Here is a 23,042-nt window from a genome sequence, read left to right as displayed (position 1 = left end):
ACACTAAGTAGGGCAGGAGGGACGGCCTTCTTTTCCTCTCCCTCCTTCATGTACTGGAGGGCACTTGCATGAGCTCACTGCCTGCCCTTCTGCCTAGCAGAGAATGTTAAGTGGTACTTGGTAGGGAAGGATCGTGTCTGCTCAAATGCACAGGCGGCCTTGAATTGCAGGAGGCCACGTAAGGCTGAGCTGTCTAAGGAAGGCAGATTCCAAAGGAACCATTAGGACCAGGAAAGTTTTGGAAGTGTTGGGGGCTGGTGCGAGTGGGGGGGGGGGCAACCACAGGTCAAGCCATCAAATGGTGGCTGGGAGGAAGGAATGAAGAGCGTCTCCCAGAGACCTTATCAAATGCTGTATTATTATTATTATATTGTCTTCCCTTGTCAACCAAGGAAGGACAGGTAAGAGCTTGGGGATTTTGAGGAGGGGGGAAGGACATGGGATACAAATGGAGGAGGATGGCGGCAAGGGCACATTTGCATAGATTTTTCCTTCACGTTCCTAAGGTTAGTGCAAAAAAAATAATCTTATACACCACTGGAAATGGCTGCAACATCTTTCAACTTTGGAAAACAATAACCCCTTTTTCCCCTATCAGACTGAAGAAAGGTTTAACAAGTGAAGGACAAACTTTGATTGTCAACCTAATTCAAATATTCCCTTGCATTTTTTTTCTGAACAGAAATACATTTTCCGTTTCTGCACCCTTTCGGGTCTCGGGAGGGAGGAAATAAAATAAAACCACCAATTCTTCTGGCCTCAATGGAAAATGCCAAAGGAGAGAAGGCTCTGAAGCTGCAAGAGCCAGCCTGGCTGACAAAGAAACCACAAGTCAGGGTTGTGATGCTGCCAAGAGTGGGGCAGTAGATAAATGCTTTGGGGCTCTTGCCTCCCCTGAGTAACTATTCCCAGAGCACTGAGTCAGTTGACTTGAGACTCAAAAGAACATATTCCAGGAGCAGACAACACGTGGGAGTCAGACATGTTTCTACAAGCCCAATAAGCAAAGACAAGCCACTGTTGTGGCTTGTATAGCAAGCCATGGTTTGCATAGTCACACTTCACTGAATAAACTGCAGTATTGGTTGTCACACACAGAGAAACACCTGTGGATGGATTCACAGCTGAACAAACGCTAAGGTTGCACCCCGGTTGTAGCTTATTCACAGCTTTTATTTCTTTCCAGTCTCCTTCAGGCCCACTGACCCAGAATCCAAACACCTGGAGAACAAAGCCTTAGCAGTTCTGCTTAATAACAACTTGCAACAATCCCTTAAAAGGCTACTTGAAGAACCCCCCCTCTTCTCCTTTTCTTGCAGAGAACAAATAATCCTCAAACCCTTAAAAAAGACCACCGACCCATTGCTCAGAACTGAACCAAAGGAAGCGCCTCCTTCCCTCCAGGTTTGAGACCCACCTCCACAGGGCCCGAAGATCTGGAACCCAGGGCACTTTTCTTTAAAAAATATACTTTGAAAAATAATGTTCCATAAAAATACTATTGTTTCTAGTCAAACACAGATATTGCAATATCAAGGGGTTAACTGCTTTGTATTCTCTCTATAAAACGTGAAGAATATTTGTTACACGGCGATATGTAGAAAAAAACCACCAAGAACTTCTAGAGTATCACAAAAGCAGATACAAAATGAGCAAGGTCAGTTGTGGGGACAGGAGGAGGGAGAGATTCGGCTAAACAGTTACGCTCAAGTCAGGAGCGGCCTCCTGGTCTTGCTTGGGCATCACGAGCCTCATTGGAAGGCTTCTTTCCATGCACGCATTGATCCCAAAATCCCTCGCCACGACGGCCAAGGAGCAGGCACCCAAGCGCATAATAAATATTCGTACAAGAGTTAAGTATCTCCCATGCTGATTTCCCCCCCCCAAATAATAATAATAAAAAAAAAATCCAGTGAATTAACCCAAAGACACAGGCAATAAAAAAAATGTAAACTACAGTTTCCCCACAAAATGTTTTGTTGCTATATAAACCGCTAACAGAATGAGGGCCGATGGTGCTAAAACTGTATTAAAAGCGTCTTAATAAAGTATAGCGTCTGCACTTAGTGGCGTGGGGAACGTCCAACTGGTAGTACAGAGCAGGTCCGATGGAACTGGGAAAAGAGAAGCACCCCTTGTTGCTGCCCCGGCCCCGAGGAAGAGGTTCCCTGACCGAACGAGGCAAGACGAAAGCTGAGGAGACGGCCGCAGCTCCCCTCTGGGAGCCGACGGGCAGGACGAGCGGTGCGTTGCTCCGATGGGGGGAGACAGTCGGGCAAATGTGCAACAGTTCCTGTCTGCTGCTCTGCGGTGCCAGCGGCCCTCAGTTCTCTGAGAGGGAGAGCGCCAGGGCTGCCTGCAAAGCCGCTTCCTCATCGATGTTATAGTCCTGGAAAGAAGGGAGGAGAATGTCATACCACAGAGCGGAAGAGCTCCCACCTTCCATGCACGGCAGGCTGGAGTTCAGAATGACTTTAGAATCCCTTGCTCTCTGCAGAATCCACTCATATGCCTCAGCTAAGATGGTCCCCCAGCCTTTGCCTGACCATCCCCCGTGAAGGACACCTCATCCCTTCATGAGGCAGCTCTTCCTCTGGCTGACGGTTCATACTGTTAGGTCTAACTTGAATCTCCTTCCTTGAGTTTCCACCCACTGGGTCTGCTCCTACCATCTGAGCAATAGGCCTCCTTTCCCTTCTGGGTGACCATCCTTCAGAAATGTGAAGGCTGCCTTCCTTCGGTTCCCTTTGTTGCAGAGTACACCTGTCCAGATCCTCCCTCAGGTGGCTTGGTTTCTAGACCTTTCACCATCTTGGTGGTCTTCCTTGGAAGTCACTCTAATCTGTATCACTGTCCTTTAGAACTGGACACACTAATTTCAAATGGGATCTGAGCAGGATAAAGTAGAAGGGAGCAAGGATTTTTTGAAACCTGTGCCTATTATTATATCCACAATGGTACGTGGGGGGCGGGCACAGAAAAACACCTCTCGATACCAACAAATTCTTGTGACCTTATTTGAGACCACTGGGAAGGCAGCCACTTTTACAAGAGCAGGACATAAAGAACACCAAGAGAAAACCACTCCAATGTTGCCATAACTCATCCCACAAGGGCAGTTTGCTCTGCTTTTATTATTAAAGGCAATTCTCATGCTGCCTTTGGGGCCTGGAAGCAGCAGACACAATCTATTGAAATAAGATGCTGCGGAACGCAAAACCCACCACAAAAGTGTCATAGGAAAACTTGTGCCGGTGTAGGAGGTGCTGTAGAAAGTTGGCACTCTTGTAACTGGGGTCCCCCCAAGGCATGGCTGAGCACACTGGACAGACCTGGAACACCAAGGAAGGGAGAGAGGAAGAGAACGGTCAACAAAGAAGAAAAAACACTCAATTCCAGGATAAGAGGCTAAAAGCAATGGTGTGATCATTTGATGGGAAAAAAGAGAAAGAAAACAGAACAATTGCAGAATCCAGCTTTGAAAACACATGCCTTGTTATGAAATACCCTAAATGCAGATGTATTAATATTCTATGCTTATAAAATTTGATATTAAACAGCACCATCAAATAAACCTCTAAACAATCACAAGATCATACACAAACTGAGCAATTAAATGAAGCTGGTATAAAGGGAGGCAGGCTTTTAGTCTCCAGGATACTTCCATGATTTTATATGAGGGAAATACACCCAGTTCCTGGGATACATTTTATTTCTTTAGCAGCTCCCACATGCAAAATGAAAGGGACAAGGTGAGCACAGACTGAGAAGCGTATCTGCCACTGCAGATGCAGAGGTGTGTTTCATTATCCCTGGTTTGCAAAAGCAGGGCAGGGCACTCCAGCTATGGCATAAACAGGGGGATGAAATAGGCAAAAGTTCTCCCTCGATTCAAATGGGAGACAACTTCCTTTTTATTCCCAGTTTTCTGCTAATCTAGGTTTCCATTTCACCAAACAGGGACATGAACGCAACTCACCACTTTGTTGGGGTCACTGCGGTGATTCTCCATGCAATGCTTCACTAGCTCCTGCTGATCCAAGTTCCGTGCTCCACAATAGGGACAGACAAACGTGGACCGGTTTGGAATATTGCTGAAAGGGAGAGCAACACAGCTCACTGACTGGAAGACGGGTGGACCTCAGTTCAGCATGCTGGCTGAGGAATTCTGGGAATTGAAGTTCTGGGGTCTACATAACTTCAAACTGCTTAACTTGAGAAACACTGACCTACAAGGACAATACATCCACAGTTCTTTATTAAAGAGATGCCTGACTCTCTCTTTCCCTCCTAACCTTGCTTGAGAGTGCAGGAGGTATTCTAAAACCTGGAAGCCAGCGAGTTGGGGAGTGGCTCGAAGCCACAAAGAAGGAAATACCTTGGAATAGGTTGGGATGTTGGGACGACAGGCACGAACTTCGGACAGTTGGCCATTTGTTCCTGGACTTTAGTACACGATGTGACGTGAGATCTCATCTTTGCAAGGGTCACCTGGGATACAAGAAGGATTAAAAGAGAGGATGGATATCCATTTGAAGCCTGCTGTAGTGTTTTTTTTTTTTAACGACAGGCCGCTCACAAAAGCAGGGTGGCTTATAATTATCTAGCTTTGCTGCCTCCACCTATGCGCACAAGCCCTTAAGGTTACCTTTTTACTGCAGCCTCGACATGGCGCCTTGAAGGAAGACAGCTGCTTTTCCACACTGGAGGCCTTCTCCACCTTCTTGGGGTCAAAGGGCATGCGGCAAAGGGGACAGAGGGGAGATGGAACTTGGAGGCAGGGCTGCAGGCATTCTCCACAGAACCTACGGAAGAAGGAGGCTTGATTTCTCCCAGAGCCTGGAGAGTTGTGGGAAAAGTACACACACTGCTCAAAAGATAATGTGAAGAGGGGATGGATTCCTCTCCCAAGATGGAGAGCTGGTGGGCTTCAGCCAAGAAGAATCCCACAGAACAACTTCACATCTACTACATCAGGGGTCTCCATAATGGGCAACTTTTAAGACTTGTGGACTTCAACTCCCAGGATTCCACAAGTCCTAAAGCTGCCAAGTTTGGAGATCCCTCTACTAGATCATGGAACTCTGCACCAACAAAATTGACAAGATACTTTGGAGCATTTGCTGCCATCTGTGGCAGAAGATCTTCCGGTCTTAAGACAAGCAGTCCTGCCCTCGCCTCCCCTTGGGCTTCCTGGGCTTAGGAATTCCTCTTGAAGCGCCAAGTGGGAAAACCAGCCCCCCATAACCTTACAATAGAATAGAATTCTTTATTGGCCAAGTGTGATTGGACACACGAGGAATTTGTCTTTGGTGCAGATGCTCTCGGTGTACATAAAAGAAAAGATGCCTTCATCAAGGTACAACACTTAATGCTGGCCATAGGGTATAAAGAAGCAATCAGGAAACTATATCAATATAAATCGTAAGGATACAAGCAACAAAGTTACAGCCAAACCACGAATGCAGGAGCAGAACCAGGACCCTCCTTGGCGAGAGGGGAAGTTGGGCCCCTTGGATGCTTCCCTGGAGCTGCTGCCCAGGAGCCCATCCAGGAACTTCAGCCGCTCCCCGCCCCCCCCCCCCCCCGACACACACACAAACGCCCGGGGAGCCATGTCTGCAGCGCCCCCAGGGAAGGGGTCTGGGGGAGAGAGACCCCGTGACCTCCCCTCGCTCCCCCCCCCGCCCCCAGGCCCCCCCTCCCCCCTTCCCTCAGCGCCCCCGCCTCCCCCCGCTCACGTGTGCCTGCAGGGGGTGATGCGGACGGGGCGCTGGTAGACCTCCAGGCAAATGGGGCAGCTGAACTGGGCCTCCAGCGCGGCGCCGGGCTCGGGCGGGTGAGGCGGCGGCGGGGCGGGGGCGGCGGCCGCGGAGGGCGCCTCGCGGGACCCCCCCGCCGACACCAGCAAGCTCCGGAACATCGCGGCCGCCATGGCGGAAGGGGAGGCGGGCGGGGGAGGCGGCGCATCCCAACTACGTCATCGCCCCCGCGACCTCGCCGCGTCCCAGGCCGGGACGGTCCCGGAGTTTCCCCTCCCCGCGGCTCTCGCGAGACTTGGCGTCATCGCGGCGTCATCGCGGCGCGCGGGAGCGCGAAGGGGCCCTCTGGGAATTGTGGTCTCCCGGCCGGGGGAGGCCCCCCCCCAACGGGAGCCGTGCTCCACGAGGCGGAGGCGGCGATGTGCGACGGCGAGTTGGGCGGCTGCGGAGGGGAGCCGCTCCCGAGGGAGAGGCCCCGAGACCGGTGAGGAAGCCTTGCCCGCTGGCCTTGGCGGAGGGGAAGCATGCCAGCAATCCAGGCCTTGATGAACAAGCCACCGTGGCATGAACCAGGCAGGCTGATTCTCATCTTAAGGAGTGGCTTGTTCAGCCAACTGGGCTTAAGCAAACCATGATTTAGCGCAGGTGCTCAGACAGTGGCAACGTGTAAGATGGGTAGACTACAACTCCCAGAATTCCCCAGCCCAATGGATGGAGCGATGAGAAGCCTGGGAATTCTGGGAGTTGAAGTCTACCCAGGGACTCTGGGAGTTGAAGTCTACAAGTCTTAAAGGGACCAAGGTTGGAGACCCCTGTTCTAAAGCTTTGCTGGCTGAGGGGCTCTGGGAGTTGAAGTCCACAAGTCTTAAAGGGACCAAGGTTGGAGACCCCTGGTTTATAAGAAAGAGGGATTGCTTTTTGCCACTGTCTCAACTTCCCTATGGGAGAGATACAGGAGAGGATAAGATTTGGGTGTCTGGTAAGGCTCTTTTGTCACCTGATCTTCACTTTCTCTTCTCCCAGCTGCGACTCCAGATGCGTCAAGTGCAAGGATGGCTCCCCGGTGGTGAGCATTCGTGCTGGAGATGCCTTCTGCAAGTAAGTGCAACAGGGTAACTGAGTGACGTGCAGAATTTTGAATAATTCAGAACTGTCCTTGTGCAGAATTTTTTTCCCCTGGCAATGAATCTGGGCTTTCCTCCACACTGCTTCATGTGCTTTTCAGGAGCTGCTTCAAGGACTACTTCATTCACAAGTTCCGTGCCATGCTTGGGAAGAATCGCTGCATTTACCCTGGAGAGAAGGTCCTGTCGTAATCTTTACTGCTTCAGGGCAAGCGAGACGGGCAAGATGGCAACTAAAAACAGGGAACAAATGTTGTGATGCTTTCTCACTACTGTTTTAGGTTCTCCTGGCCTTTTCGGGGGGTCTTGCTTCCAGCTCAATGTTGAGGCAGGTGCAAGAGGTATGTTAGACTTCCAAGCAGGAGGGGCAGCCAAACAGCAGAAGCGCCCAGTAGATGAAGCATGATAGCCTGGGTAAAGTTTTTGAACCAAAGCCTGCTTTGCTTCTTCTTGTCAGGGCCTCAACCGAGAAGCAGCCAAGAAACTTCGCTTCAGACCAGGAATCATCTACATTGATGGTTTGTGTTGGCAGCCCTCTGCGTTCTCCAAATTTTGGGGTGGGGTAATGAAGTCATTGTGCAGGCAGTTTGTTTTGCCTGAAGTGTTGTGGCTTGTGAAGATGGCCACTTTCCTGAGAGATGCAGGGGGGGCTTAGGGAAGTTGATTTCCAAAGTTGATTCCCTTTGAGTATATTAACTGTCGAGCGTTACTGGGCATTGAAAGGTTGAAATCAGAGGTAACCCGATCCTTCTAAATCAGGGGTGGCCGACTATGGCAACTTTATAACCTGCAGACTTCAATTCCCAGAATTCCTGGCTGGCTGAGTTCAAGTCCACAGGTCTCTCTCACTGCAAGTCTAGTATCTTACATGGTTGAAGATACCAAGGCAGGGAATGTTCCCAGGGCTGTGGAAGTTTTAGCCACCTCACCTTGCTGACAGTTGTGGTTTTACTGTGCAGAGGGAGCTGTGTGTGGACGGAGCTTGGACGAGCGAGCGAAAACCTGCAGGCAGGTGGGGGCTATTCTGCGAGCCACAGGATTCCCCTGTCATCTGGTGTTCTTGGAGGAGGTAAACGTGGCTGAGTTTCATCACCTTCACTGCAGCACATTTTGGTGATATGGCATCAACATACCTTAGCCAGCCGGCTGCTTTGATGTGATTGGAAATGTTGTTATTAATAATAATAGTATTGTTCAGCAAATTAAATTAGAGCAGTGTTTCGCATTCTCAGCAATTCTGGGGCCGGCTGGGGAGTTCTGAGAGTTGAGCTGCACATCTCAGAAGTTTCTGAGATTGAGAAACACTGAATTAGAGCATCAGAAAGGCAGATCCTAGGAAGACCCCAGGCAGGACAGGATTATCATCAAGTATAGTCCTTTGTGTGCTGAGCATGAACTCTGGTCCAGATTAATCTGCCCAGTTTTGTATTACTGAAATAAAATAACAGAGGATCGGAGAAAACTTGTTGTGAAAGGGAAAGTCGATATCATACCGTAGATGCACTTCTAGTATTGTCACTTTCAGGAAAAAAAAAAAGAATAAAGGAAAAGCAACATTAAGCTTGACAAGGCGAGAAGGAAATATAATTCCTAGTTCTGAAAATCTGTCAGAGCAATTGCAGTTTGTGCAGGCTTGACGCTTTTCCTTCAGTCAGCCTTTGACCCAGGTTGTGTCTTCCTGTTCTTTCATAGGTGTTTGACCTTCCCACTTCTGTCCTGAACTCGCTTACCCAGAGTCCTCTTGACCAGGCTCCCAGCTACAAGGAAGCGGTGGCTGTTTTCACGAGGTGGCAGCAGCAGCAGCGGGAGAAGAGGGCGGATGCGGCGACTTCCCTGGAGGACCAGCTGGCAGAGTGTAGCATGCAAGGCTTCCCGTGGCAGGAACGGTTGGCGGTTCTGAACGAGGCCGGCTCTTCCCTTGCTTCCCACGCGGAAGAGCTGGCCCGCCTCTTTGGGGGTGTCAAATCCCTAACTGCAAAAGAGGAGCTTCTGCAGACCTTCCGGTGAGCTCCTTGCCCAGATCCTGAGTGAAGATATTAATGCCCACAACGGGAGCTGGATGAGTGAGCTCTGCTCTTGAGAGTGGAGAACTAAAAAGAAGCTTTCTTGCCCTCTGGCCCTCTTAACAGAGAGGGTCATTCGGTGCCATATCCTAGCTCAGGAGCCTCAGGAAACAGGCATTCCCAATAGAAGGTTGACTTTGCAAGCAGCCCCTAGACTTAGAATGGGCTTCATAGTCAAAAGGCTGTTTTATCCGGTTCTTCTAGATTGCCGATTCTGTGATATTCAAGGCTGCTGTTTCTATTGTTTTCTGGGCAATTCCTGGTTGGATCCCAAATTTTGGGCTGGAATGGGAGCGATCTCTTTACTTTTTAGGACCCACCTGATGCTGCATGTGGCTCGGAGAAACGGATACACGAAAGTGATGGTGGGAGACAGCTGCACCCGTGTGAGTGTCAGGCTGCTGACCAACCTCTCTCTGGGACGTGGGGCCTTCCTGGCTATGGACACGGTGAGAACAAAGCGGCTCATGGCTGCCCCGCCCACTGGACACAGTTTGCTCCGTGTTTTGGTCTCCTCAGGAGATTCCTGGCCTTGCTCTTTGGTTTAGACACGTCCATCTTTGCAAGCAACTTCCCTGAGCTTTATGAAGCCAAGTCTGGTCCCTGAAGAGGGAAGGAAAGTCCAGACCTAAAGCTGCATAGAGCCCACTGGCTAAGACTTCACATTTCATCCAGGATAAGCCCACTGAGGAATATTTTCCAAACCAAACAGACAGAATAATACTGCAGAAGAAGAGCAAGGTCTTCGTGATTTAGGCTGCCATGCTGTGGCCAGATGAACCGGTTGGAGCTTTCCCTACATTAGCTCCATCTCTGTTCCAGAATCCTCCTGAGATGTGGTGGTGGAAGAGAGGGTGCCACTTGCCTCTGAGCAGCTCTGCCTTTCTGGTCTCTGATCTGGCATTGCTCCCCCTCCCCTTCTTCCTTTCTCTTTCCCTGAAGGGCTTCTTGGACAGCCGCTATGGGGACGTCCTGATCCTGCGTCCGATGCGGGAATATCCTGCCAAAGAGATCGCTTTCTACAACTACCTCTTCGGGGTGCCCACCGTCTTCATGCCTGGACTGGACACCAAAGTAGGCCATTAGGAATTTGGCTGGAAGGGACCGTGGGTCCCCTTCGGTGGGTCAGGAGGACCGGAGCAGCCGTGACAGATGCTTCCACTTCCTCCAGGCCTCTGACAGAGCCAGCATCCACCTCCTGATAGAGAGCTTTCTCTGCAAGCTGCAGTCGGAATTTCCCTCCACCCTCAGCACAGTTTACAGGTGAGTGTCCCTCTCCTTGTCCAGGAAAGGACAACAAACTGCTGGATGAAGTTCCTGGCAAAGGTTCAGCAGAGGCGTCCGTTAGGCACGACTCCCTTCCCACACACTCACGGTTACATTTCCCGGCTTCTCTGGGAAAACCAGAGCAAGCCAGGCAACAGCTACAAGGGTGGTTTTTTTAACTTGTTTTCTGAGAATCCAGCTCAACCCTCTTAGCCTGCGTTTAATAGATAGGATCCTTTCAGCTGCCGACTTACAAGCACCTTCTTAAAACAAGTGGCGTCTAGTTCCAGGGGAGGTTATGTCCTCTTTTCAGGAGGTGCAGGTAGCGTGGATGGGTCAGGCAGGAGGTGGGCTTCCCTCCAGTTCTCTTCCTGATGCCCCCTCTGGTCTCTGTTCCAGGACAGGAGAGAAGCTGAGTACAGTTCCTCCAGAGGTCCCGACTGATGTGTCGACAGCACCGGCCCGCTGCCTCCTCTGCCTCTGCCCCCTGGACACCCATCTTGGCAAGTGGCCTTCTTTGGGGGGGGGGGACCCACTTCTAGATTCTAGCAGGGATTCTAGAACAGACAACAGCCGACATGCTAGCCAGAACTTCACGGTATCAGAAATGCAGCCAGTCTTCCTTGGCACAACCCAGGAGTTGAAATATTGGGGGCGGGGGCGCGTTTTCCCCCCTCCCTGTTGCTTTGCCAAACAGGCATGGGGATAAATATGAACTTGCTGCTTAAGCAAGTAGAGTTTGCTGGGTGGAACTGAAAAGAAAGAGGCGACTGCCTGCTGGTTTAACATGTCCAATCCTTGAGTGCTGGGTGCTGTGAGGTTCGCTCAGTGCAGGGCATAAAAACCCAGCTTCAGCTGTCAAGGCTTTTGCCTCTTGGCCCCAGGACCGGCTTTCAGGGGCTGTAAACTCTCATTTCCTGACAGAGGACGGATCCTCCTTGCAGGCCACGCTGCTTTCAGAAAAGCTCAGCCAGCGGCTTCCAGCTGAGGATGGATGCTGCGGAGGTGGGACCCAGGGAGGTTGCTGCAAAGCCCCTCCAGCTGGAATGTAAGAGCCCTATTGGGAGTGGATGAGCCCACCTGCTCTCCTTGGCCCCCTCCCCAAATAAACCACTGGTCAGCACAGGCGACTGACGTTCTACTTTTCCCCCCAGAGAGACCTCCCAGCTTGTCCCGTTGCTCTGCTATGGCTGCCGTCTAACAGTCAAGGAGCTGGTAGGTGTGCAAGGAAGCGTTTGTACAACCAGAAGGGCTCATGGATGTGTCAACGTGAAAGGGTGCAACTGTTCTCAGGGCTGGGCCCAAGACAGAAGCAGCCAGGCAGAGGACAAACAGCTCTGTGTTAAAATGAGTGCAGTCACTTGGGGCTAAAGGTTTCATTTGCTGGGACTTTGTCCTGGCTTTTGGGAACTTCAGGTTATGCTGTGGGTGACAGTTGGGGTGCCCTGCTATGGTTTGAGAGTAATTAAGGGGCTACCTCTTGTAAAAGTAACAAGGCTGGTGGAGTCCCTCACTCCAACAATTCCTTTGCAGAGCTGCGTGGAGTCTCTCCCCCCGTATATTCACGAGGAGGCCAAGCGCCAGCAATGCAGGTAGGGGGCAAAGTTGTTGCCTGGAGGAATTTGTGCCAAAAGAAATGAGGCTGCGTTGCTCTTCTTCAGGGCAGCAATGCAGCCCAAAGAGACTTGGGATTTTCCCAGCTGATTTGTTATCGGTGCATTGATGTTGTTTCCTAGCCTAGTGACAAAGTGGGTGCAAGAAGAAAAGCAAGCTCAGAGACCCCACCCATTTAACCTGAGTTCCATCTGCCCTCCCCATGGCAACTTTTTAAGATATCTCGATTTCAACTCCTAGAATTCCCCAGGAATTGGCATGCTATTCGGACAAACCCTAGTCTAGAGCAGGGGTCTCCAACCTTGGTCCCTTTAAGACTTGTGGACTTCAACTCCTAGAGTCCCTCAGCCAGCTTCCCTCCACAAGTCTTAAAGGGACCAAGGTTGGAGACCCCTGCTCTAGAGTGATATGCAAACTCAGATTTGCGGTGATGCCCGTTTCCACTTTCTTTGCAGGGCTGCGATGAAGCAAGAAATCCAGGAATTCTTGCTTGAAGACGATACTTGATGCATCGGATGCTTTACGGCCTAGAGGCGAACAGGGGGAGGACTGTTCGTGGGCTTAATGGCCTGAGACTCTGCTTCCACAGGTGTTTTTGAAGCAGAGAAATCATCTTGGATTCAGCGACGGCCAGAATGAGCCAAGAAGGATCCCGATCTTTCACCTGTGCCAGTTTGACACCTCCTTGGATGCACAAGTGGACTGAATTTCTATTTTTGTACACAGGATTCAAATGCTAAAAACAGGCAGAAGGGAGCAGCCGCCTTGCCCACACAAGTTTTATGAAGCGTCCCAAGGAAAAGAGGTTCCTTCTTGGCAATCCCCCCATCCAGCTCTCCTCAAAAACTCTTCCAGGCATCTCTGGAGAAGCTGAACCCCCAAACCCCCTCGGCTGTTGAACCAGAGGAATTTCTCTCCTTCGTTCCCCCAAAGTCCCATCTTGAACTCCCCACCACCTTTTTTTTTTAAATCACAGCTTTGTTTTTATTGTATAGATCTGTATAAATAAAATGGCCTCCTATAGAAAAAATAGTTTGTAGCTTCCCAGCAGCCCTTGTTCCCAGCAGCCAGGGCGAGAGGGAGGGAGGGTCAGTGGCTGCAGAGGTGAGGGGGGCCTCTGGGCATTTCAGCCATTTGTTTCCAAAAGCTTCCTGGTTTCCGTGGGGGAAGGAAGCAGGAGTCCAGTTTTGGGAGGGTGTGTATGTGTGTGTGTGTGGTATCTTTTTTTTGGTTTGTAAAAAAAAAAGTCTTTCAAAAGGTGTCTTGTGTGTCTCCGGCTCTTGTTCGGCTGCAAGTGTGGCTCAGGTTATGGGGCTGCCCCACCCCAGAGCCTCCAGCGGAAGAGGCAGGGTACGGAGAGTTGGTGTCCAGGACCGGCATCTGGCTGAGCCCACCTGCTGGGCTGCGGGTCTCCCAGGGCTCTTTTGGGGGTGACGGGCGCTGCCTTCCTCCTCAGTCCTTCTCCCGGGTCCACTTGATCATGGTCTCTGGCGAGCGGTAGAGGAAGATGAGCTTGGCGTAGAGCTCCTCCTCCAGCTCCAGCTCTCCCGTCTCCCGAACCAGGAAGATGTGGCTGCACAGCGTCAGGATGCGGTCCACGCAGGGCAGCTCCTCAAACATGATGGAGTGGGAGATCTCGCTGAAGAAGCCCCGCACGAACTTCCCGATCACCAGCACGATGGAGACGTAGAGGCCCATGATCCTGAGCAGAGAAAGAGCCCCAGTGTAGAGCCCCTGCGCAGCTCACCCCGACGTGCAACCCTCCCGCCAACACATTCGCACGACCTACGGAGCATCAGCGGGCTGGCTGAGCAGGATCCGCTGGGATCCGCAAGCCCTGATCCCGTGGCTCGGCCTGGGGCGTGATCTCGGCCGTTTGCTGTTCCAGAGGAAGCTTTGAAAAGGAGGCGAATGAACCAACCTTTGCCTCTCTAATCTCTGCCTTGTATCATTTCAAGGCTGGAGACCCCCTAACCTTAGAAAGCCTTGGCAAGATGGCCAGGCGAGGTGTGGGGGGAGGGAGATTAGAGACCATTCCCCCCTCCCCTTTTAGGTGGTTAAATTTTTGCAAGCTATTCCACGAAAGCCTGCTGGCATTTCAGACACAAAGGGGGCGGCATTTAACCATCTGAGTGCTGTCTTGGTGGGCCATTTGCAGCAAAGCCCAGGGGCCCCCATTCAACTGGGGGTGGGGGGCTTGCTCTTTTCCTGGGGTTCTCAGGCCCAGCTTTCCCGACGCTTCCTTGCACCCAAGTCAGCCTATTCTTGCGACATTTGCGTATGAGTCTCTCTGCTCCGAGCGCACCTCACGTCCACCCTGGTGGGTTGGTCACTCACCCGTATCCCGCCAGGAAGCCCAGGCTAGGGGGACTGACTTTGTCGCTGAAGATGACCATGGGCAGGATGTGGCACTCCGCCTGGCAGTCGGCCAGCTGGATCATCCACCACTCCAGGAAACTGGTGCTGCTGTTCCCGGGCCGGACTCGCTTCTGCTTCAGCTGCACTTCCACATCCAGGTAGCTGTCTTCTCCGTCTGGAAGAGGAGATGGGGAGAGGGAAGAAGGCGCCGGAAAAGGGACCATCCTGCTTTATAGAGAGAGACGCCCATCCAGGCGTTGGGAACGCTCTTCCTGACCAGTTGCTCCCCATTTCTTTAGAGTCCTCCCAGCCCCGATTGCTCCTGTTTAGCCGCGGCATCAAAGATGCATCTGTTCATTCAACCTTTTTAATACCTTCTGCAGTTTTTACTGTGGCTTCAAACTACGTGCCACTAAAATTCAGGAACAAAAATTCCTGACTTTGCACACTAATTTTGGAATTTTGTTTCAAAGACAAGCAGAGATGGAAGAGAAGGCCCACTCTGCCAAGCCCAAAAATGTCTGTGGCATGGTTTTGGCCTTTTTAGGAACAGGGAAATGGAGCCGTTGGTCTCCTGTTCCTGATCCCACCTTAAAAGCCAGAAAAGTGCCCCGGCTGTTCTTGTGATGGCATGCGGGCATTTCTGCGGGGGGGGGGGGGAGAGGGGAGGGGAGGGGAGGGGGAGTTCTGGCCCCTGGATTCTTTTCCAAGCAGCACCAGGAATCCAGATCAACTCAGAGAGAGGAACTGGGGGAATTAAACGGTCAGCCGTGAGTATGCAAAATAGCTTCCATCCGGTGTCCTCACCTGGGAGCAGGGGCTCAACCGGGTCTGCCTCGGGGCCACTGGGTGCCCGTATGTAGGGTGGGAAGAGGTGGGGTATCCGCCTGGAACAAGGACAAAACGCAGCAAGATAAAGCAGCCGGAAAACACAGGCAGCGTTTGCAGATGGGGGAAGCCATTTTGCGCTTCAGGCTTTGCCGGCTGTGATTTTAGACCCCTGCAATCGGGGGGGCCTTTCCCCATCTTGCTGACCCCCCCTTGGCCACGGGTGTCTTGCTGGAAGGGGTGGAGGAGGGACTCACACAGGGGCGTGAGAGGCGCCCTGCAGCATTCCGGCCAAATTTTGCCTCACGAGACTCTTCTGGTTCAGATCCATGGTGTGCTTCTGGGTAGTGTATTCCGTTTTCCCTCCTTTGCTGAGATCCCTGACGATGGAGGAGGAGGAGGAGGAGGAAGGAAAAGAATTTTAGGATCAAGGGTGATGGGAGAAAAGCCAGGAGGAGGATACCCATTCTGGTTTCAGATCCCTTCATCACCTCTCTCCATCCATGGACCTCTTTTGCACCCACAGTCCCCTAAGCCAGGATCTCCAACCTTGGCAGCTTTATGACTTGTGGACTTTTCTCTTTCAGAATTCCAGTCCACAAGTCTTAAAGCTGCCCAGGTGCTAAGCCTTAAAATGCTGGCAGAATAAATCTTCGGAGCTCCGCAGGGTTTTTCCAGGCAAGCCTCCCAAAGCCAAAGGGGGCATCCATGGTTGAAGCAGGCAGAGAACTGTCCTGCCAGGGAGAGTTTCTGGCCTTGCTCTGAAATACCTTTGGAAGTTCCAGGTGAAGCGCAGAGTGATGTCCGAGGAGCCATTGTGCAGCTCCTGCCAGAGCTGCTCACGGCTGGGGGGGCTGATACTCCACAGGGATCCGGAGCTGCCCTCAATGCGGGCCCAGGCGACGTCCTCGTAGCCATACTGGGTGATGAACTGCATGGCGAGCTGCAGGTAGCAGATAGTCCCAGGTCAGCAGGCCTCCCCGTTCAGGCCAAGCCCACCATGGTGGGACTTCCTTCTATTTTAATGGGGGGGGGGGAGATGCCAGTCCTCCCACCCACTTGAATGAGGGGATCCCCCTCCTTCCTGCCGTACTCTCCGGCTAGGACTCACCGGCTGCCGTTCAAACTTATTGGTCAACTGTTCGTAGTTCTGCGGGGTGAAAGGCTGGATGGACTGCTGCTGGGCGCTCATGGTGAAGAGGGGCTGAGGAGAGAAGGGGGAGAGATGGAGGGGATCCAGATTCAGGGACACCATCAATCCTGATCCGTCCTACACAAACCCCATTTCAATAGAACAGGTCTCATAGCTGCCACAGGGGGACCATCAGTGGAGAGAAGCCCCCAAGATACAGAGGAGCTGGGAGTGATTCAACCTGCCCAATCCATGGGACTTTTTGGGTGCCAGAGGCTGGCAAGGCTGTGACTGCTATAACAGCTAAGCCCATCTGTCCCTGAAAGCTGACATGGGCCATTGCCAGGCTACAATGTCCAGACAGCATGGCTAACCAAGAGGGATGCTGGGAGTTGTGGTCCATCAGCATCTGGCAGTTGGGTGGCCTGTTGTTTTGCTTCTCCGCAAGGCAGCTCCTCTCACCTCGTAGCCCCCCAACTTCAGGGTAACGGTGACATCGATAGGGTGGTTGACCACACCCACCACGGAGCGCACCAGGGACATGAACAGCAGTGGGAACCAGATGATGCAGATGAGGAAGAGGATGATGAGGCCTCCCATGCCGTATTTGACGATCTTCTTCTTTTTCTGACCCTTGGGTTGTGGGTATTTCTGCAAGGAGAGAGGGGAGCTCATGGACCCTGGGTCTTCTCCAAAAAGCCCCTTGCCTCCCTTTCAGTTGTGTTGGGCTACAAATATTATCTTACTGAAGGCCCATCATGTTCACTAAGACTACAGGAATTGTTTTGGGGATGAAACCCTCGAGAAGACTCTTGGAGACCCAGCTCCACCATGCTTCCTTCCCTTCCGTGGAGGCCCACCTTCTCCATCTCACGATTGCACTTGATGATGAAGATGTTGGCATAGATATCTTCCACACACATCCAGTCGGAGAGGGACAGAGTGGTGTCTGTCCAGACCCAGTCCATGACCGCTCGCAACTCCACCAAGAAAGGCACCAGGCGAAACCTGTGGAGCCAAGAGATGTATCTTCAGATCCTCCAGGGGTGGATTCTGGTTGATCCTGGACAATTCCATGGCATAGGGCCGGGCTACTTACGGGACCGCCTACTGCTACCGAATACCTCTCACCGACCCGTGCGCTCTCACAGAGAGGGACTCCTCAGGGTGCCGTCAGCTAGGCAGTGTCGTCTGGCGACACCCAGGGGAAGGGCCTTCTCTGTGGGGGCTCCCACCCTCTGGAACGAACTCCCCCCAGGACTTCGTCAACTTCCGGACCTCCGAACCTTCCGTCGCGAGCTTAAAACACATTTATTTATCTGCGCAGTACTGGATTAGATTTTAAATTTATACTGGTTTTAATGGGTTTTATTATTTATATTGCTTTTTAATAATTTGGCCATGTAGAATAAGTTTTTTAATTGTTATTTTAGTTTGTATTTATATGTACTTTTTTACTTGCCTGTGAACCGCCCTGAGTCCCTAGGGAGATACGGCGGTATATAAATGTGATAAAATAAATAAATAAATAAATAAATAAATTCTGCAGAAATCTATGCCACCTCTTTCCCCCGACCATCATGGCGCATGATGCTTACTATGATGCATGGTAAAGAAATGGGGTACCAGATGTAGAGACACATGGAGACAAAGGACGTGGTGGAATCCATGTTCTCAGCTGACCCCCCCCCACCCCCCAAGAAAGGTTTGCATGTTCGACCTTGCTGCAAAGCATTCTAGTTTCCCCAAAAAGGGTCCTGTTGCCTGTCTGCCTCTGCTTAAAGGACCCCATGTCAGGCTCTACTTCTCCCAGCAGCCCCCTCCCCTATTTTGCCGGGGGCTCAGCTGTTACCCTTGGAAGAGGAAGAGGTTCAGGTGGTTGTATTTCTTGGTGAGGAAATTCCCCAAGATGCGGGTGGGGTAACCGCAGCGAATCTGGTAGGCAGAGAGGCCGAAGTAGATGCACTTGACAAAGTACCACAGCTGGGCCACCGTATTCTGGCTGAATTTCCTGGGGAGGGAGATAGAGGATGAACTTCGAGGAGAAGGCCCAAGTCAGGACAGGGGGAAGCGAAGAGACAGCCACGCACCTCTCGGTGACAGCGGGTAGAATGAAGAACATCCAGATGTGAATGCCAAAAACCAAGATGAACTGGAAGATGAGCTTGCCCAGGACGCTCTTGCGCAGGTAGAGTGCCCGGTCAATGACCATGGTGGAGAACTGAATCAGAAGCATCACCAGGAAGGCCTGGGGCACCTGGTCTTCGGAGAGCGAGGATGTGATGTCGGCTGCAGCCGAGTGTTTCTGCAGGGGAAGAGCAGCTCAGGGAGGAGGGCAAACACAAAGATACACCTCCTCCCCCCTCCCTCAATTTCCCTAGGAGATGCTCCACTCCTGTCCAGGGACCCCCAAGCATAGTCCCATCCTGCTTTTAAAGGGGGTGGAGGTAGCGACCCTGTGCTGAATTTCAGAGACACTTGGCATTTACCACTCTATTTCATCCAAACTTAGCAAGAGCAAAAGGGAGGGTGGTCTCCAGGCAGCAAAGAAACCCACTGGGGCTCCATCCTCTCCTTCTCTTTGTCCCTCCCTCTGCCCTGGAATACCTTGAGGCCAAAAGCTCTACTGGAATAGTCCAAAGGGCACCTGCTAGATGCCCAGTAACTAAAACTCCCAGAATTCCCAGCAGTTGACCAAGACTACCACCCCAGCAAAATCACTGGTAACAGCTTGAGGAAAGCTACAAATATCCAGTGGCACAGCCAGACTTACTCCAAAGGCCCAGAAGCCGAAGATGACGATGATGAAGTCTACCACATCAGCCAGGAACATGAGGGCGTAGACATCGGTGGCAGCACGGCACTTGCTGTGCAGGATGTCCTGGAAGAACTGGCACGCTGGCTGGAACGTGCGCTCTCTTCTGGAGGAAGAGGGGTGAAGAGGGTTGAGTGAGGATGTGTCTGTGTGTGCTGTGTGTGTGTGCATTCTCCAGGTTGCTCCGGTGCAGAATTGCCAATAGCCAGGAAGTTGGGACTCGTCACCTCTGTAGGGTGCAAGGAGGGGCCCAGCCAGAGTCAGAGCCCGGCAGGAAAGAGAAGGTGGGTGCTGAGCAATAAACACAATGACTGTAGAGAAGCAGGGAGCTTGATGGAGATATGCCGGAAAGGTGGCCCAGGGAAAAGGGGCTGGCATGTGTTTTCAGTCCAGAGCCATGAGAGAATATTGGGAAGAGGCTCAGGAGACACCTCCTCCATTCACTTGGGGGAAGCCCAGCACAATCCGACTTGCCAGGTTCCGTTCTCAGAGCCCATCTCCATCAAGCAGCCTTCGCTTTCGCTGTGGAATTGATTTCCCCGTCTGGTCCATCTAATAGCGATGATCACGGCTGAACGCAACGTATGAACCTGCCCCAGCCTAACCCATGGGAGGAAGACCCCAAACATGACCACCCATTTTTCTTGGTGAGGAGAATTCACACGAAGATTGTTGCCTGCCCCTCCTCTCCCACCACCAGCCCAGTTTCCCATCACTTACGCAGAAGCAAAGAAGTGCTTCACTTGGCGTTTGGCAGCTTTCATCTTTTCTTGGGATGCCCCCGACTTCTTCTTCTTCTTCTTCTCCTCCTCCTCCTCTTCCTCCAGCACCTCCTCCTTTCCTTCCTGCTCCTGGATCTCTGGGGCTTGGAAAGAGAGGAGTGGGATGAGCTCTTGGCCAATCTCTGCCTTCTCTTCTTCAATCTCAATGTGCTTCAGCCGGGGAGCCTCTACAACAGAGTCCCTCATCCCCCTCCCTGCCTCCTGGGTTCATCCCAGCCAGCAGATCCAGGCAAAGGAACACTCTTTGGCACAGGGTCTACCAGGGTGGGGGGTCCTCTCAGTTAATCTGTGTCCTCTAACGGGACCCAGAGGGCCACATAAATCAATGGAATTATTACAACTATTGAATTAAGTAAATAAACTCAATGTGCCGCCCTCCCACTTTTCAGCGCCTTCTGCAGCAGCCATTAGGTACCTTCCTCCCTTTGATGGTCCAGAGGTTTGCTCAGTTGCTTCTTCTTTTCCTTTTTCTTTCTGAACCGTGAGCGGATGCCCTTCTGCACCTCTGGCTCAGTCTTCTCCTCCATCACCACCACGTTCTCTGCTTCGGGGCTGGCCGATGCCGAAGGCTCCGGCTCTTCCTTTTCTTTGGCCGTGTCTGGCAATTCTTCTCTCTCCAGCTGAGGTTTGGCCAGCAGGTCTTCTTCGTGATCCCAGAGGCCGTAGCTCTGGAGAGGACAACTCGTTCAGAAAGGGTGTGCTGCAGACACAGCAAAGCATGGGAGAAACCAGTCTAAGCCACCCCAGCTGAGTCTCTTGCTGTGATTCCTAGCAACTCCCCAAATCTCAGGTTCTTTGCCAGATGTCCCTTGGCCTCATCCAAGGTTGCTCTCCCAGCCCAGCTGGGAATTCGGGCCTCTCTTTCCAGAGCCCGGGTTCCTTCTTACCAGCAGCAGGGAGCGGTGGAAGAAGAGCACTAAGAGCTGGATCAGGTCGTATTTGATGTAGTTGTCAGTCTTCTCAATGCCCAGGATGCGAGGGGCAAAGAAAGGCTTCCCCTCATAGCGCACCATGGTGGTGTAGCTGTTCCAGGGGAAGAAGCCGAACTGGAAAAGGTACTTGAGAACCACCATCACCTGTGCGAGAAGAATCCAGGGGAGAAGAACTCTAGAGCAAGAGTGAAGATTTGGTTCTCCGGCATTTGATTATCTACCAGAAGGGTCTTCTCACAAGGAATGGTGGAAGGCAACCTCTTTCCTCATTATCCGAAACCCAACAGCTAAAGATACGTTGCCTCTGAATAAGGAGGCTCAACTCTCAACCATCAGAATGAGTCCAGAGAACGGGCTAGACTCAGCCAGGCTCCTCAGCCCTTGTGGCCCAACCTTGGTCTCTCCCGAACAGGCCCTTCCAGACTTGGCAAAGCGGCCAAGGAAGTTCCTGCTGAACTTCTTCTTCTGGGGGCAGCTATGCTTTGTTCTTCCCCGACACCAAGGAGTACCCTAAGCCAGAGTCCCTCAAGCCAGCCCCCTCTGGGGTACCATGGTGGGCTCCAGTTCTTGCTAGTAGAGGAATAGAGGCAGTCCAACATACCAGGCGGGCATCCAGTGAGAGAAAACAGTGGCAATTTCCAAGTAAATGGATTTCAACTCCCAGAATTCCACACCCAGCATATCCATTGCTGAGAATTCTGGGAGTTGAAGTCCATTCACCTTCAGTTTGCCAAGCTGGGAAAGGCTGTGCTAAAGCCATTTCTCCCCATCAAAATTAGCTTTAAAGGCTTCCTCCACCCGCAGCTGAAGAAGGGTCCCACCTCCGTGTAGACGATGGCCGTCATCCAGAAGGACTTGCTGGGCCGTGGGATGGACAGCATGGCCCACAGGAAGATGAGGATGGGCAGGACGATTGAGATGACCGAGGCCGTGACCATGTTGTTGAGGATGATGATGAAGTAACACAGCAGGTCCGAATGCCCAGCCACAAAGTGGTAACAGGCTACCAGCAGCTGCACAAAGCGGTTTTGGGAACGGTAGAACTGCTCGGATTCCTCCAGTTCTTCGAAAGAGACACATCTAGAAGACGGAAGGGACAGGTGGGGGTGTGGAAACAGATAGAAAAAGCTACGACCGGGAGCAAACTTGCTCCAAGCTGGAATCACCACGCCCACCACCATCCATGTTTCACTGAGCTTTTGCATGCATTATGCTGAGCCTGCAACTCCCACAGTGTTCCACTCTGCGAGTTGAAATCCCAACATGTTCAATGCAGTAGTGGGTTCCATTTACTTTCACTACTGGTTCGGAACTGTGACTGTGTATGTGTGTGCGCGCTTGCTTTGCTCGGGTGTGGCCCTTCTGCGCATACACAGAGCATCCGTGATGACATCCAGGTGGGTGGGCGGAGCTTCCCACTACTGGTTCACCTGAACCCGGGCCAACTAGTAGAAACCCACCACTGGTTGGATGACAGAAATACTGTTTTTATCCCCTTTGCCTATCAAAGATGTTCCAGGGATCAATAACTACATCATCCTTTGATGGAATAACAGTTTTGGAATTCCTACGTATCTTCTGGAGAAGGTTTCTCCAACCTTCGCACCTTTAAATCTTGTGAACTTCAACTCCCAGAATTCCCCAGCCAGCTAAACTCCGTGTCAACTTTTGAAGTTGTGAATCTTTAACCGGGTGATGTTGATGGAAGTGTCTGCCTTGGCACACGTGACCCTAAGAAGCCAAGAAAAGTGTGGTGCCTTTGCTTGCCCAAGACAATACCTGTTCAGTAGCAATTCACTGGCAGTTCTGGGGCGACTCTTAGCACAAGCCAGCAGCTCCTGGGAGTTGCTGGGAAGGAGTCCTGCATTGTCCGGAAGATCCACGGCTGGAATTTGCTCCTCGCTGGCGCTTCGAGAGTGGTAGCCGGTGCTGTCAGCACTGAAAACCTCGGCCCCGTCGCAGCCACTGTGGAAGCATAAAAGGGGTCACACATCCTCTTCAAACAAGAATTTGACTGAATTTACCTTATTTCCCAGTTCACACAACATGTCTGTCCCAAAAATGGAAACATTTCACTTCTCATCTAAGAAGCTTCTTCAGTTCATTTCTCATCTGAGCTTCTTGAACGTGAAGCAAAAAGTTTTCAAGGAAAAAACCAAAGTCCAGTTGCCTTTTAGAAAAATACTTTTGGGACAACCACGACTTGGATGATTGAGAATATCCACTGACATTCACACCACATGCTACACCAGAAGAAAACTAACTGCACCAGCTGGTACTCCTAACATCAGAGCCACTAAGAAAATTAACTCTGCCTGAAACTGCTCAGGTTTGGTGTGCTGTGCTGTGCCTGCTGCTGGGTGGAC

At 51.7% G+C, this 23,042-nt stretch overlaps 3 protein-coding genes across 9 annotated transcripts in view; 1 reads left to right on the top strand and 2 right to left on the bottom strand.

Annotated features, from left to right (window-relative positions):
- Nucleotides 1–1,152: 1,152 nt before the first annotated feature.
- On the bottom strand, nt 1,153–5,979 carry RNF166 (ring finger protein 166). The gene is made up of 6 exons (XM_058155150.1): nt 5,742–5,979; nt 4,649–4,805; nt 4,379–4,491; nt 3,980–4,094; nt 3,225–3,332; nt 1,153–2,389 (listed from the first exon to the last, which is right to left on the bottom strand). The coding sequence occupies exons 1-6, from the start codon at nt 5,933–5,935 to the stop codon at nt 2,324–2,326; spliced, it is 753 nt and encodes a 250-aa protein (XP_058011133.1). The 5' UTR covers nt 5,936–5,979; the 3' UTR covers nt 1,153–2,323.
- A 69-nt stretch (nt 5,980–6,048) lies between these two features.
- CTU2 (cytosolic thiouridylase subunit 2) lies at nt 6,049–12,861 on the top strand. Of its 3 annotated transcripts, XM_058155134.1 has the most exons (15): nt 6,049–6,246; nt 6,786–6,860; nt 6,988–7,066; nt 7,168–7,227; nt 7,344–7,404; nt 7,846–7,955; nt 8,579–8,889; nt 9,263–9,398; nt 9,892–10,023; nt 10,121–10,212; nt 10,615–10,718; nt 11,140–11,263; nt 11,370–11,430; nt 11,749–11,807; nt 12,285–12,861. In XM_058155134.1, the coding sequence occupies exons 1-15, from the start codon at nt 6,182–6,184 to the stop codon at nt 12,334–12,336; spliced, it is 1,521 nt and encodes a 506-aa protein (XP_058011117.1). In that variant the 5' UTR covers nt 6,049–6,181; the 3' UTR covers nt 12,337–12,861. The 3 variants fall into 3 exon arrangements, 2 of the variants coding, with proteins under 2 accessions (XP_058011117.1, XP_058011119.1); XR_009151915.1 differs by lacking the exon at nt 12,285–12,861 and having other exon boundaries at nt 11,160–11,263; XM_058155136.1 differs by lacking the exons at nt 11,140–11,263; nt 11,370–11,430; nt 11,749–11,807.
- A 19-nt stretch (nt 12,862–12,880) lies between these two features.
- Nucleotides 12,881–23,042, bottom strand: part of PIEZO1 (piezo type mechanosensitive ion channel component 1) — a 58,666-nt gene continuing 48,504 nt past the window's right edge. For 3 of the 5 annotated variants that reach the window (XM_058155081.1, XM_058155084.1, XM_058155082.1), the window contains 16 exons: nt 22,456–22,641; nt 21,498–21,756; nt 20,632–20,820; nt 20,160–20,412; nt 19,683–19,827; nt 18,921–19,068; nt 18,238–18,452; nt 18,000–18,158; nt 17,008–17,155; nt 16,610–16,798; nt 16,127–16,219; nt 15,786–15,958; nt 15,273–15,395; nt 14,995–15,074; nt 14,167–14,362; nt 12,883–13,531 (listed from right to left, as the gene is read on the bottom strand). In XM_058155081.1, coding sequence (XP_058011064.1) covers nt 13,282–13,531; nt 14,167–14,362; nt 14,995–15,074; nt 15,273–15,395; nt 15,786–15,958; nt 16,127–16,219; nt 16,610–16,798; nt 17,008–17,155; nt 18,000–18,158; nt 18,238–18,452; nt 18,921–19,068; nt 19,683–19,827; nt 20,160–20,412; nt 20,632–20,820; nt 21,498–21,756; nt 22,456–22,641 — 2,806 coding nt within the window. In that variant the 3' untranslated portion in view covers nt 12,883–13,281. Of the gene's footprint in view, nt 13,532–14,166; nt 14,363–14,994; nt 15,075–15,272; nt 15,396–15,785; nt 15,959–16,126; nt 16,220–16,609; nt 16,799–17,007; nt 17,156–17,999; nt 18,159–18,237; nt 18,453–18,920; nt 19,069–19,682; nt 19,828–20,159; nt 20,413–20,631; nt 20,821–21,497; nt 21,757–22,455; nt 22,642–23,042 lie in introns of all 5 variants that reach the window. The other 2 variants (XM_058155083.1, XM_058155085.1) reach the window with 2 other exon arrangements.

The sequence above is a fragment of the Ahaetulla prasina genome, chromosome 12, assembly GCF_028640845.1.
Source record: "Ahaetulla prasina isolate Xishuangbanna chromosome 12, ASM2864084v1, whole genome shotgun sequence".
NCBI classification, from domain to species: Eukaryota; Metazoa; Chordata; class Lepidosauria; order Squamata; family Colubridae; genus Ahaetulla; species Ahaetulla prasina.
The sequence above is the reverse complement of the archived record's forward strand: the minus strand, read 5'-3'. Positions and strand labels throughout refer to the sequence as shown.